General features: G+C 40.2%; 1 protein-coding gene across 1 annotated transcript; it reads right to left on the bottom strand.

The window, feature by feature from the left end:
- Positions 1-1,213: 1,213 nt before the first annotated feature.
- LOC128644318 (vang-like protein 1) lies at positions 1,214-13,757 on the bottom strand. Its single transcript, XM_053696976.1, has 4 exons — positions 13,713-13,757; positions 10,634-10,691; positions 7,091-7,196; positions 1,214-5,358 (listed from the first exon to the last, which is right to left on the bottom strand). The coding sequence occupies exons 2-4, from the start codon at positions 10,687-10,689 to the stop codon at positions 4,732-4,734; spliced, it is 789 nt and encodes a 262-aa protein (XP_053552951.1). The 5' UTR covers positions 10,690-10,691; positions 13,713-13,757; the 3' UTR covers positions 1,214-4,731.
- Between the last annotated feature and the right edge of the window lie 326 nt (positions 13,758-14,083).

Genomic DNA, 14,083 nt, shown 5'->3' with positions numbered 1-14,083 from the left:
ATCTTCCTCTATTAAGAGCAGATGATGGCCTAGCGGATATCAATGTTAAGGATTGCAGATTTGCATACAAAAAGAATATGAGCATAGGAAATATGGTCTCCCCCACTAAATTACCTAGTAAGGAACTGACACAAGATTCATCATGGTTGACATCAAGAGGCATGTATAAATGTCATTATACTAACTGTGTAGCCTGTGCAAAAGTAGACACAGGGGCAAGTTTCATTTCAACCTACACTGGACAAGAGTACCAAAAACGTATGTGTATGAACTGTAGGTCCACGTTCATCATCTATTTGATTACTTGCAGAGACTGTCAGAAACAGTATGTAGGTCTTACAATTAGGGAGGTCAGATCCAGAATAAGGGAGCATCTTTCCTCCATAAAAATAGGCCAGTACACCGTTGGTACAACATTTTGTTACGGTCCATAACAAAGATACCAGCGTTTTTTCCTGGACTGCCATAGAGAGGATATTGCCCCCAAAGAATGGTGGGGATAGAGAGACAATCCTGGGTAGACAGGAAGTATTTTGGATTTTTAAGTTAAAAACCAGGGTCCCTAATGGTTTTAACTCTGACTATGACCTCATGAATTTTTGGCAATGACAGATAAGATCAATTACAGACCTTCATCTATATTTACTTTGTACAATAATATTCAAGATACAGGTACACGGTAGGCTCTCACTATACCAATGTATATATACCTTAGGTTATTCTATAAATCAAACTATTCACAGAGAATGAATACACATATCTGGAAAGGTTGTGGAAACCTATCATGGATAAGTCAGATAAGGTAAAAAATGAGTATTTATATCAACACTTCAGGGTTCACTACACAGTTCCCAGTACATCTGTCTATAGGGGTAACATGAAATAGAAGTTTCTGTAATTGAATTATGTCCTGAGAACAGTACAGGAAGATGTAAAGAAGCTACAACTAACAATACAAAATAATAGATTAATTCCCTATGTCAGGAGGAATTGGTATAAATAGTTTAGACATATTGTATACAAACAGAATAGGGATACAGATATATATCTTTATTCTGGTTACTAATAGGTATTTTAGCATAAAGTCTATACTAATCTGTTGCACACAGGAAAAGGGAACATAAGGGTTAAAGACTAGCAACACACATGGTAGGTTTACAAGTGTTACTTGTTTAATAATCAAGTTGTTACCAATAGGATTTGTCTGCTGCTTTTAAATATGCTAATTTTATTGTGCTTGACAGCAGCTTATGAGGACGGCTTTTGGAACCGAAACATGTAAGGTTGTTGTCAACAGACTATCCGAACTTTATTTCCATTGTTTGTGCCAAGCATTTAGATTATTTTTAATGACACTAAGGTGTAAAGAATAAAAGTTTACTTTTTATACAACCCGCTGCCGGTGCTCCTGATTTCCACTTTGATCCAACATTACACTGAGAAATAGAAATTATACAGCGTGCTTACATGGAGTAATAGGAAGAGTTATAGGGAGGGTTATTTGTTGCCATAGAAGGAGCTATAGGCAGAGTTATATGGTGCAATAGGAGGCGTTATAGAGAGGGTTATATGGTACAATAGGAGGAGTTATAGGGAGCAGTTATATGGTACAATAGGAGGAGTTATAGGGAGGGTTATATGGTGTAATAGGAGGAGTTATAGGGAGGGTTATATGGAGCAGTTATATGGTACAATAGGAGGAGTTATAGGGAGGGTTATATGGTGCAATAGGAGGAGTTATAGGGAGCAGTTATATGGTGTAATAGGAGGAGTTATAGGGAGGGTTATATGGTTCAATAGGAGGAGTTATAGGGATGGTTATATGGTGCAATAGGAGGAGTTATAGGGAGCAGTTATATGGTGTAATAGGAGGAGTTATAGGGAGGGTTATATGGTGCAATAGGAGGAGTTATAGGGAGAGTTATATGGTGCAATAGGAGGAGTTATAGGGAGGGTTATATGGTTCAATAGGAGGAGTTATAGGGAGGGTTATATGGTGCAATAGGAGGAGTTATAGGGAGGGTTATTTGTTGCCATAGAAGGAGCTATAGGCAGAGTTATATGGTGCAATAGGAGGCGTTATAGAGAGGGTTATATGGTACAATAGGAGGAGTTATAGGGAGCAGTTATATGGTACAATAGGAGGAGTTATAGGGAGGGTTATATGGTGTAATAGGAGGAGTTATAGGGAGGGTTATATGGTGCAATAGGAGGAGTTATAGGGAGCAGTTATATGGTGTAATAGGAGGAGTTATAGGGAGGGTTATATGGTTCAATAGGAGGAGTTATAGGGAGGGTTATATGGTGCAATAGGAGGAGTTATAGGGAAGGTTATATGGTGCAATAGGAGGAGTTATAGGGAGGGTTATATAGTGCAATAGGAGGAGTTATAGAGAGGGTTATATGGTGCTACAGGAGGAGTTATAGGGAGGGTTATATGGTGCAATAGGAGGAGTTATAGAGAGGGTTATATGGTGCAATAGGAGAAGTTATAGGGAGGGTTATATGGTGCAATAGGAGGAGTTATAGGGAGAGTTATATGGTGAAATAGGAGGAGTTATAGGGAGGGTTATATGGTACAATTGGATGAGTTATAAGGAGGGTTATATGGTGCAATAAGAGGAGTTATAGGGAGGGTTATATGGTGCAATAGGAGGAGTTATAGGGAGGGTTATAAGGTGCAATAGGAGGAGTTATAGGGAGGGTTATATAGTGCAACAGGAGGAGTTATAGGGAGGGTTACATGGTGCAATAGGTGGAGTTATAGAGAGGTTACATGGTGCAATAGGAGGAGTTATAGGGAGGGTTATATGGTGCAATAGGAGGAGTTAAAAGGAGGGTTATATGGTGCAATAGGAGGAGTTATAGGGAGGGTTATATGGCGCAATAGGAGGAGTTATAGGGAGGGTTATATGGTGCAATAGGAGGAGTTATAGGGAGAGTTATATGGTGCAATAGGAGGAGTTATAGGAAGGGTTATATGGTGCAATAGGAGGAGTTATAGGGAGGGTTATATGGTGCAATATGAGGAGTTATAGGGAGGGTTATATGGTGCAATAGGTGGAGTTATAGGGAGGGTTAGATGGTGCAATAGGTGGAGTTATAGGGATGGTTATATGGTGCAATAGGTGGAGTTATAGGGAGGGTTATATGGTGCAATAGGAGGAGTTATAGGCAGAGTTATATGGTGCAATAGGAGGAGTTATAGGGTGGGTTATATGGTGCAATAGGAGGAGTTATAGGCAGAGTTATATGGTGCAATAGGAGGAGTTATAGGGTGGGTTATAAGGTGCAATAGGAGAGTTATAGGGAAGGTTATATGGTGCAATAGGAGAAAATATAGGGAGGGTTATGTAGTGCAATTGGAGTTATATTGAAATTGAGGAGTTATAGGGAGGGTTATATGGTGCAAAAGGAGGAGTTATTGGGAGGGTTATATGGTGCAATAGGAGGAGATATTGGGAGGGTTATATGGTGCAATAGGAGGAGTTATAGGGAGGGTTATACGGTGCAATAGGAGTTATAGGGAGGGTTATACGGTGCAATAGGAGGAGTTATAGGGAGGGTTATATGGTGCAATAGGAGGAGTTATAGGGAGGGTTGTATGGTGCAATAGGAGGAGTTATAGGGAGGGTTATACGGTGCAATAGGAGGAGTTATAGGGAGGGTTATATTGCGCAATAGGAGGAGTTATAGGGAGGGTTATATGGTACAATAGGAGGAGTTATAGGGAGGGTTATATGGTACAATAGGAGGAGTTATAGGGAGGGTTATATGGTGCAATAGGAGGAGTTATAGGGAGGGTTATATGGTGCAATAGGGGGAGTTATAAGGAGGGTTATATGGTGCAATAGGAGGAGTTATAAAGAGGGTTATATGGTGCAATAGGGGGAGTTATAAGGAGGGTTATATGGTGCAATAGGAGGAGTTATAGGGAGGGTTATATGGTGCAATAGGGGGAGTTATAAGGAGGGTTATATGGTGCAATAGGAGGAGTTATAGGGAGGGTTATATGGTGCAATAGGATGAGTTATATGGAGGGTTATATGGTGCAATAGGAGGAGTTATAGGGAGGGTTATATGGTGCAATAGGAGATGTTATAGGGAGGGTTATATGGTGCAATAGGAGGAGATATAGGGAGGGTTATATGGTGCAAAGGAGGAGTTATAGGGAGGGTTGTATGGTGCAATAGGAGGAGTTATAGGGAGGGTTATATGGTGCAATAGGAGGAGTTATAGGGAGGGTTGTATGGTGCAATAGGAGGAGCTATAGGGAGGGTTGTATGGTGCAATAGGAGGAGTTATAGGGAGGGTTGTATGGTGCAATAGGAGGAGTTATTTGGAGAGTTATATGGTGCAATAGGAGGAGTTATAGGGAGGGTTATATGGTGCAATAGGAGGAGATATAGGGAGGGTTATATGGTGCAATAGGAGGAGCTATAGGGAGGGTTGTATGGTGCAATAGGAGGAGTTATATGAAGGATATAGGGTGTAATAGGAAGAATAATAGGGGGGGGGCTGTATGGTGTAATAATATATATTTATAAAAAGTTATAGAATGGGTTATTAGTACAAGAAATGATTTATATAAAGTTTCAGTAAAATGTGCTAGCTGTTGAGACCACATTTTCTCCATATTAACCATTTCAGGCAAGTTACCCCATACTTATTATTGTCAGACCCTTATACACAACAGCTTCTAGATGAGCCTAATTAAACAAGTCATTGCCATTAGTTATCAGATACTAAGTACCTGAGTATTCCTATGTTGTAAAATCTTGCTTCTCCATCAGAACTTCGCACAACCTTCAGCGAGAAAAATGGTTGTAGCTGGCGAATCTCAAGTAAGACAACAGCCAAGTAGTGAATGAAGATGAGAGCGTCCACCAGTGACGCAGCGTACTGCACCACGCCAAGCAAGTTCTTCTCATGTGGGCCCAGGATCCGTACACCATAAAAAAGCCAATATGAGGCTATGAATAGAAAGAGCAGAAGGACCACCAAAGCACGAAACTCCACCAGCCGAGGCATAACATAACGTGGTGATCTCAAAAAAACTGCCCATGAAGCCAAAACCACTAGGAGCAACTTGAAGGCTACAGAAATATACAGTCCCTCGCAGGGGGTCCCACAGGGATCTAGTTCAGGCCCCCAGAGTAAGAGTGGGATTGTGATGAAAGCCGGTGGTGTGAGCAGGGCACATACAGCCACAACACATGATACGTAAAACCCCAGCTTAGTCCGAGAATTTGCCAAGTTTTTCTGCTGACCCGTTGACCCTCGTCTTAATGCCAGATCTTCCATTGAAGTGCTTCGTTCAGAGGTCACAGCTGTTGTGGTTTCACCCCAATAATCATCCTGTAATTAAAAGGGAATTACAGAAAAGGCTGCAGGTTATAGGGGCAGCTACATGGGAAATAGGTGGTTAATGCAGGGGCTATATCCAATTGTATACTGGAAGGAGTTATGGTACTGTTATATAGAGCAATAGGAGTAATACGGAGGGTTATATGGTGCAATAGGAGTATTACGGAGGGTTATATGGTGCAATAGGAGGAGTTATAGGGAGGATTATATGGTGCAATAGGAGGAGTTATAGGGAGGATTATAAGGTGCAATAGGAGAGTTATAGGGAGGGTTATATGGTGCAATAGGAGGAGTTATAGGGAGGGTTACACGGTGCAATAGGAGGAGTTATAGGGAGGGTTATATGGTGCAATAGGAGGAGTTATAGGGAGGGTTATATGGTGCAATAGGAGTTATAGGGAGCAGTTATATGGTACAATATGAGGAGTTATAGGGAGGGTATATGGTGCAATAGGAGGAGTTACATGGAAAGTATATGGTGCAATAGGAGGAGTTATAGGGAGGGTTATATGGTGCAATAGGAGGAGTTATAGGGAGGGTTTTATGGTGCAATAGGAGGAGTTATAGGGAGGGTTATATGGTGCAATAGGAGGAGTTATAGGGAGGGTTATGTGGTGCAATAGGAGGAGTTATATGGAGAGTTATATGGTGCAATAGGAAGAGTTATAGGGAGGGTTTTATGGTGTAATAGGAGGAGTTATAGGGAGGGTTATATGGTGCAATAGGAGGAGCTATAGGGAGGGTTATATGGTGCAATAGGATGAGCTATAGGGAGGGTTATATGGTGCAATAGGAGGAGCTATAGGGAGGGTTATATGGTGCAATAGGAGGAGTTATAGGGAGGGTTTTATGGTGCAATAGGAGGAGTTATAGGGAGGGTTATATGGTGCAATAGGAGGAGTTATAGGGAGGGTTATATGGTGCAATAGGAGGAGCTATAGGGAGGGTTATATGGTGCAATAGGAAGAGTTATAGGGAGGGTTTTATGGTGCAATAGGAGGAGTTATAGGGAGGGTTATATGGTGCAATAGGAGGAGTTATAGGGAGGGTTATATGGTGCAATAGGAGGAGTTATAGGGAGGGTTATATGGTGCAATAGGAGGAGTTATAGGGAGGGTTATATGGTGCAATAGGAGGAGTTATAGGGGGGGTTATATGGTGCAATAGGAGGAGTTATAGGGAGGGTTATATGGTGCAATAGGAGGAGCTATAGGGAGGGTTATATGGTGCAATAGGAGGAGCTATAGGGAGGGTTATATGGTGCAATAGGAGGAGCTATAGGGAGGGTTATATGGTGCAATAGGAGGAGTTATAGGGAGGGTTATATGGTGCAATAGGAGGAGCTATAGGGAGGGTTATATGGTGCAATAGGAGGAGTTATAGGGAGGGTTAAATGGTGCAATAGGAGGAGTTATAGGGAGGGTTATATAGTGCAATAGGAGGAGTTATAGGGAGGGTTATATGGTGCAATAGGAGGAGCTATAGGGAGGGTTATATGGTGCAATAGGAGGAGTTATAGGGAGGGTTATATGGTGCAATAGGAGGAGCTATAGGGAGGGTTATATGGTGCAATAGGAGGAGCTATAGGGAGGGTTATATGGTGCAATAGGAGGAGTTATAGGGAGCATTAGGAGGTACCATACAGGTGTTCACACAACTAGTTAGTGAATTTTATATAATATACAGAGACAGGCAGACTGTAACAGGGTATATTGCAAATCACCTGCTCGTCTCCTCCATCCGTGTCTCTCTCGGGGTCTTTGCCCAGCAGCGGTGTATCTGGTGGGGTTTGAATTGTGACTGATTTTTGCCCATCACAGCAGCTTTCCCTGAATGTAAATGACAGTGAGATTCACTGTTAATAAATAACTGAGCAGAAACACCTTGTAATACTGATGCATTTCCTTCAGAATAACATACAAGTCATTTTTACAGCACATTATAAAACCGTGTTTGCTGCAATTGTTTTCCAATAGATAAACTCTGCCAATCATTTGCCATATTTGTAAGAGCCAATCTTGGTTTAAAGTGAATGTAAACTTTCATGATAATTAAAGCAAAAAGAAAGTTCTCCTTGCTATTTGTGGATTGAATTGTCTATTTTTCATTATTAACAACTAGTGATGTCGCGAACATAAAAATTTGGGTTCGCTAACTGCGAACGCGAACTTACGCAAATGTTCGCGAACCGGGCGAACCGCCATAGACTTCAATAGGCAGGCGAATTTTAAAACCCACAGGGACTCTTTCTGGCCACAATAGTGATGGAAAAGTTGTTTCAAGGGGACTAACACCTGGACTGTGGCATGCCGGAGGGGGATCCATGGCAAAACTCCCATGAAAATTACATAATTGATGCAGAGTCTGGTTTTAATCCATAAAGGGCATAAATCACCTAACATTATAAAATATGAGGAAAAAATGGAAAAAAACACACTTTTTCTAACTTTGACCCCCAAAATCTGTTACACATCTACAACCACCAAAAAACACCCATGCTAAATAGTTTCTAAATTTTGTCCTGAGTTTAGAAATACCCAATGTTTACATGTTCTTTGCTTTTTTTGCAAGTTATAGGGCCATAAATACAAGTAGCACTTTACTATTTCAAAACCACTTTTTTTCAAAATGAGCGCTAGTTACATTGGAACCCTGATATCTGTCAGGAATACCTGAATATCCCTTGACATGTATATATTTATATTTAGAAGACAACCCAAAGTATTGATCTAGGCCCATTTTGGTATATTTCATGCCACCATTTCACCGCCAAATGCAAACAACTTATGCAATTATGGCAAATAGCAGACTTATATGGCTTTGGCGTTGCTTTTTGGTAATTAGAAGGCTGCTAAATGCCACTGCGCACCAACACGTGTCATGCCCAGCAGTGAAGGGGTTAATTAGGGAGCATGTAGGGAGCTTGTAGAGTTAATTTTAGCTTTAGTGTAGTGTAGTAGACAACCCAAAGTATTGATCTAGGCCCATTTTGGTATATTTAATGCCACCATTTCACCGCCAAATGCGATCAAATTTAAAAAAAATTAATTTTTTTCGCAATTTTAGGTTTCTCACTGAAATTATTTACAAACAGCTTGTGCAATATGGCACAAATGGTTGTAAATGCTTCTCTGGGATCCCCTTTGTTCAGAAATAGCAGACATATATGACTTTGGCGTTGCTTTCTGGGAATTAGAAGGCCGCTAAATGCTGCTGCGCATCACACGTGTATTATGGCTAGCAGTGAAGGGGTTAATTAGGTAGTTTGTAGGGAGCTTGCAGGGTTACTTTTAGCTTTAGTGTAGAGATCAGCCTCCCACCTGACACATCAGACCCCCTGATCCCTCCCAAACAGCTCCCTTCCCTCCCCCACCCCACAATTGTCCCGCCATCTTAAGTACTGGCAGAAAGTCTGCCAGTACTAAAATAAAAGTTTTTTTAAAAAAAATAAAAAATTATATAGCATATTTACATATGCTGTGGTGTAGCATCCCCCCTTAGCCCCCAACCTCCCTGATCCCCCCCAAAACAGCTATCTAACCCTCCCCATCTGCCTTATTGGCGGCCATCTTGGGTACTGGCAGCTGTCTGCTATTATTTCACAGTCAAAAAAGTGTTGTTTTTTTTAAATGTACACTACTGTTACAACAGATATGAGTGGTGGCACTGGGCAAGTGGGCACAGTATACGCTGTGAGCCTGACACACACACTGGCAGGCAGGCAACTGCAATTAGATTACAAAGGAAAAAAAGCAGACTGATGTTCAAGCCCTATAAAGGGCTTTTGGGGTGCTGTCCTTACAGCAGAGATCAGATGAGTACTTCAGGACTGTAGTGGACACCTAATACACTAGCCTAGCTATCGATTTCCCTATTAATCAGCAGCAGCTACACTGTCCCTCCCCTCACTAAGAATGCAGCTTCCGAATGAATCTAAAATGGCTGCTGTCCAGGAACTGGGAGGGTCTGGGAGGGAGGGTCTGCTGCTGATTGGCTGGAATGTGCCTGCTGACTGTGAGGTACAGGGTCAAAGTTTACTCAATGATGACGAATAGGGGGCGGATCGAACATGTAAAGTTTGCCGGGAACTTTTCGCGACATCACTATTAACAACATGTCAGATCATATTTATTACCATTCAGATAATATGTGTTGTAACAATCATCAAGTCTTTGTTGAACAACGTTCATATTGTGCGAGGTTTATATACAAAAAGAGTTTTATATAAATGTTTAGAATGAGTTTTGTTACATTTCGTCTAGGAGGCCTCCTAGCTGTTTTTAATTTCATTTACTTCACACAAGGTGTCACAAGAGGGCCCTATATCTACCTGTTAGGTGTCATTTAGAATGCAAGGGTTAAAACCCCAGGTGTATGCCTATATAACCAGGTGTATTGTATCACATGATTAAGGGGCATTGGCTCGAAACGTTGTGGTGTTTTTTCTGCTCCTACTATGGAAGAATAAACTTTGAAGATTGTTTATAAGGAGAACTTTCTTTTTGCTTTATTTATATGCTAATTGCAAGCTTGGCCGCTGCTTGTGATTCTTCTCCTTTTTGGGGTAACGTGTGCTGGATACAACTTTGTTTTTTTGTAAACTTTCATGAATCAGTGCCCGGTTTATTAAAATACTTGTAAAAACAGAGGCACTTTCATTCATGAAACTTTACATTGCAGAGGTTTTTTTAAATACCTTTTTCTGCAGCAAAGCTGGATTGGCGATCCCTTGCCCGCTTCTCATGCTGTACACAGCACGAAACCGGCTTCCTCCAAAACCGGGTGCGGGGTGGCCTCACGAGATGGCCGCTCTGAGGTGCACGCCATGATTGGAGGAAGTCGGTTTCGTCATTGCTGACGTCAGTACAGAGGAGCTGCGGGCGGGAGATCACCGATGTAAAAACCGCTGCAATGTAAAGTTTCATGAATTAAAGTGCCACTGTTTTTAATAGTATTTTTATAAACCGGGCACTGATTCATGAAAGTTTACATTCACTTTAAGTCTGCAGATAACAACTACAAAAGTGCTTGTTTTGCAGTTGTTTTCTGCTGAAGCAAATTAGGAGCAGATATGCAGCAGCGTTAGCCTTGAGAAGTCAGCAGGTGCATTACAAGTTCTGAGAAATAGAATATCTACAATGGTCAAAGCGAAAATACATGAAAAGTGATAAAATAAATAATGAAAGTTGCCTCATTACACAAAACCTTTAAATTAATATCTCAAGCTGTTAACTGTTCTTTGAAATGGAAGAAGCCAGTCTTGTACCTGTGTCCTTGCTGGGAGACAGCTGAATATTCACACTGTCCTGCTTCAGTATTCATCTCTAAACAGAAGAGACAGGAATCAACATATGAGGGAAAACAGTTTGATATGGAACACCAGGTTAGTTCAAGGTATTTATATTCAACATCATTATATACCATGATATACTCATTATCATCATTATACAGTGCAGTGTGCTCATTATCAGTGTATAGATACTCACATCATTATACAGTGTGCTCATTATCATCATTATACAGTGCAGTGTGCTCATTATCATCATTATACAGTGCAGTGTGCTCATTATCATCATTATACTCATTATCATCATTATACAGTGCAGTGTTCTCATTATCAGTGTATAGATACTCACATCATTATACAGTACAGTGTGCTTATTATCAGTGTATAGATACTCACATCATTATACAGTACAGTGTGCTTATTATCAGTGTATAGATACTCACATCATTATACAGTACAGTGTGCTCATTATCAGTGTATAGATACTCACATCATTATACAGTACAGTGTGCTCATTATCAGTGTATAGATACTCACATCATTATACAGTACAGTGTGCTCATTATCAGTGTATAGATACTCATATCATTATACGGTACAGTGTGCTCATTATCATCATTATACAGTGCAGTGTGCTCATTATCATCATTATACTCATTATCATCATTATACAGTACAGTGTGCTCATTATCAGTGTATAGATACTCATATCATTATACGGTACAGTGTGCTCATTATCATCATTATACAGTGCAGTGTGCTCATTATCATCATTATACAGTGCAGTGTGCTCATTATCATCATTATACTCATTATCATCATTATACAGTGCAGTGTTCTCATTATCAGTGTATAGATACTCATATCATTATACAGTGCAGTGTGCTCATTATCAGTGTATAGATACTCACATCATTATACAGTACAGTGTGCTCATTATCATCATTATACAGTGCAGTGTGCTCATTATACAGTACAGTGTGCTCATTATCAGTGTATAGATACTCACATCATTATACAGTACAGTGTGCTCATTATCATCATTATACAGTGCAGTGTGCTCATTATCATCATTATACAGTGCAGTGTGCTCATTATCAGTGTATAGATACTCACATCATTATACAGTACAGTGTGCTCATTATCATCATTATACAGTGCAGTGTGCTCATTATCATCATTATACAGTGCAGTGTGCTCATTATCAGTGTATAGATACTCACATCATTATACAGTACAGTGTGCTCATTATCAGTGTAAAGATACTCACATCATTATACAGTACAGTGTGCTCATTATCAGTGTATAGATACTCACATCATTATACAGTACAGTGTGCTCATTATCAGTGTATAGATACTCACATCATTATACAGTACAGTGTGCTCATTATCAGTGTATAGATACTCACATCATTATACAGTGCAGCATGCTCATTATAAGTATATAGATACTCACATCATTATACAGTGCAGTGTGCTCATTATCAGTGTATAGATACTCACATCATTATACAGTACAGTGTGCTCATTATCAGTGTAAAGATACTCACATCATTATACAGTACAGTGTGCTCATTATCAGTGTAAAGATACTCACATCATTATACAGTACAGTGTGCTCATTATCAGTGTATAGATACTCACATCATTATACAGTACAGTGTGCTCATTATCAGTGTATAGATACTCACATCATTATACAGTGCAGTGTGCTCATTATCAGTGTATAGATACTCATTATCATCATTATACAGTGCAGTGTGCTCATTATGAGTGTATAGATACTCACATCATTATGCAGTACAGTGTGCTCATTATCAGTGTATAGATACTCACATCATTATACAGTGCAGTGTGCTCATTATCAGTGTATAGATACTCACATCATTATACAGTACAGTGTGCTCATTATCATCATTATACAGTGCAGTGTGCTCATTATACAGTACAGTGTGCTCATTATCAGTGTATAGATACTCACATCATTATACAGTACAGTGTGCTCATTATCAGTGTATAGATACTCACATCATTATACAGTACAGTGTGCTCATTATCATCATTATACAGTGCAGTGTGCTCATTATCATCATTATACAGTGCAGTGTGCTCATTATACAGTACAGTGTGCTCATTATCAGTGTATAGATACTCACATCATTATACAGTACAGTGTGCTCATTATCAGTGTATAGATACTCACATCATTATACAGTACAGTGTGCTCATTATCAGTGTATAGATACTCACATCATTATACAGTACAGTGTGCTCATTATCAGTGTATAGATACTCACATCATTATACAGTACAGTGTGCTCATTATCAGTGTATAGATACTCACATCATTATACAGTACAGTGTGCTCATTATCAGTGTATAGATACTCACATCATTATACAGTACAGTGTGCTCATTATCAGTGTATAGATACTGACATCATTATACAGTACAGTGTGCTCATTATCATCATTATACAGTGCAGTGTGCTCATTATCATCATTATACAGTGCAGTGTGCTCATTATACAGTACAGTGTGCTCATTATCAGTGTATATATACTCACATCATTATACAGTACAGTGTGCTCATTATCAGTGTATAGATACTCACATCATTATACAGTACAGTGTGCTCATTATCAGTGTATAGATACTCACATCATTATACTGTGTGCTCCTTATCAGTGTATAGATACTCACATCATTATACAGTACAGTGTGCTCATTATCAGTGTATAGATACTCACATCATTATACAGTACAGCATGCTTATTATCAGTGTATGCTGCCCCCCGCTTACCTATGCTGCACTGCTGCCCCCATTCACATGTGCCCTGCTTCCCCTCACTCACCTGTGCTGCACTGCTGACCTGCTACCTATGCTGCACTGATGCTCCCCCGTTTACCTGCACCCTCCTGCCCCCCATTCACATGTGCCCTGCATCCCCTCATTTACCTGTGCTGCACTGTTGACCCGCTACCTATGCTGCACTAATGCTGTTCACCTGCCCCCTGCTGCCCCCATTCACATGTGCCCTGCTTCCCCTCACTCACCTGTGCCCTGCAGACTGTCCCAGCTGTCTCCTTGCACTTTTCTGTTGTGAGCAGCCAGCAGAGCGTCCTATAACTCACCCAACTTGATCTGCAGCCCCTCCCCTTCCAGAGGAGTGTGTCTGTTTCCCTTTCCCCCCTACTGGCACCTTGCCCCTCCCAATGCCCTGAGCAAACACTCTGCTCCATACTTATAGAGTGAGTCAGATTCACACCAAACACACAAGTGTACAGAGAATAGGGGGTGGTCATTAAATCAGTAATATTTATTTTATTATCATTTTATGATATTTTATCAGGAATATTTATTTTATCATCATTTCATGTGATTTTATCAGGAATATTTATTTTATCATCATTTTATGTGATTTTAT

Source organism: Bombina bombina, unplaced genomic scaffold, assembly GCF_027579735.1.
Source record: "Bombina bombina isolate aBomBom1 unplaced genomic scaffold, aBomBom1.pri scaffold_2288, whole genome shotgun sequence".
NCBI lineage: Eukaryota > Metazoa > Chordata > Amphibia > Anura > Bombinatoridae > Bombina > Bombina bombina.
Note: the sequence above shows the minus strand (reverse complement) of the source record. Positions and strands in the feature narration are given on the sequence as shown.

Coding starts and splice junctions, on each gene's coding strand:
- LOC128644318 (XM_053696976.1), bottom strand. CDS start 10,689: ATGAATACTGAAGCAGGACAGTGTGAATATTCAGCTGTCTCCCAGCAA. Junction 7,197..10,633: donor GTCTCCCAGCAAGGACACAG/GTACAAGACTGG, acceptor ATTTACATTCAG/GGAAAGCTGCTGTGATGGGC. Junction 5,359..7,090: donor CGGATGGAGGAGACGAGCAG/GTGATTTGCAAT, acceptor TTTTAATTACAG/GATGATTATTGGGGTGAAAC.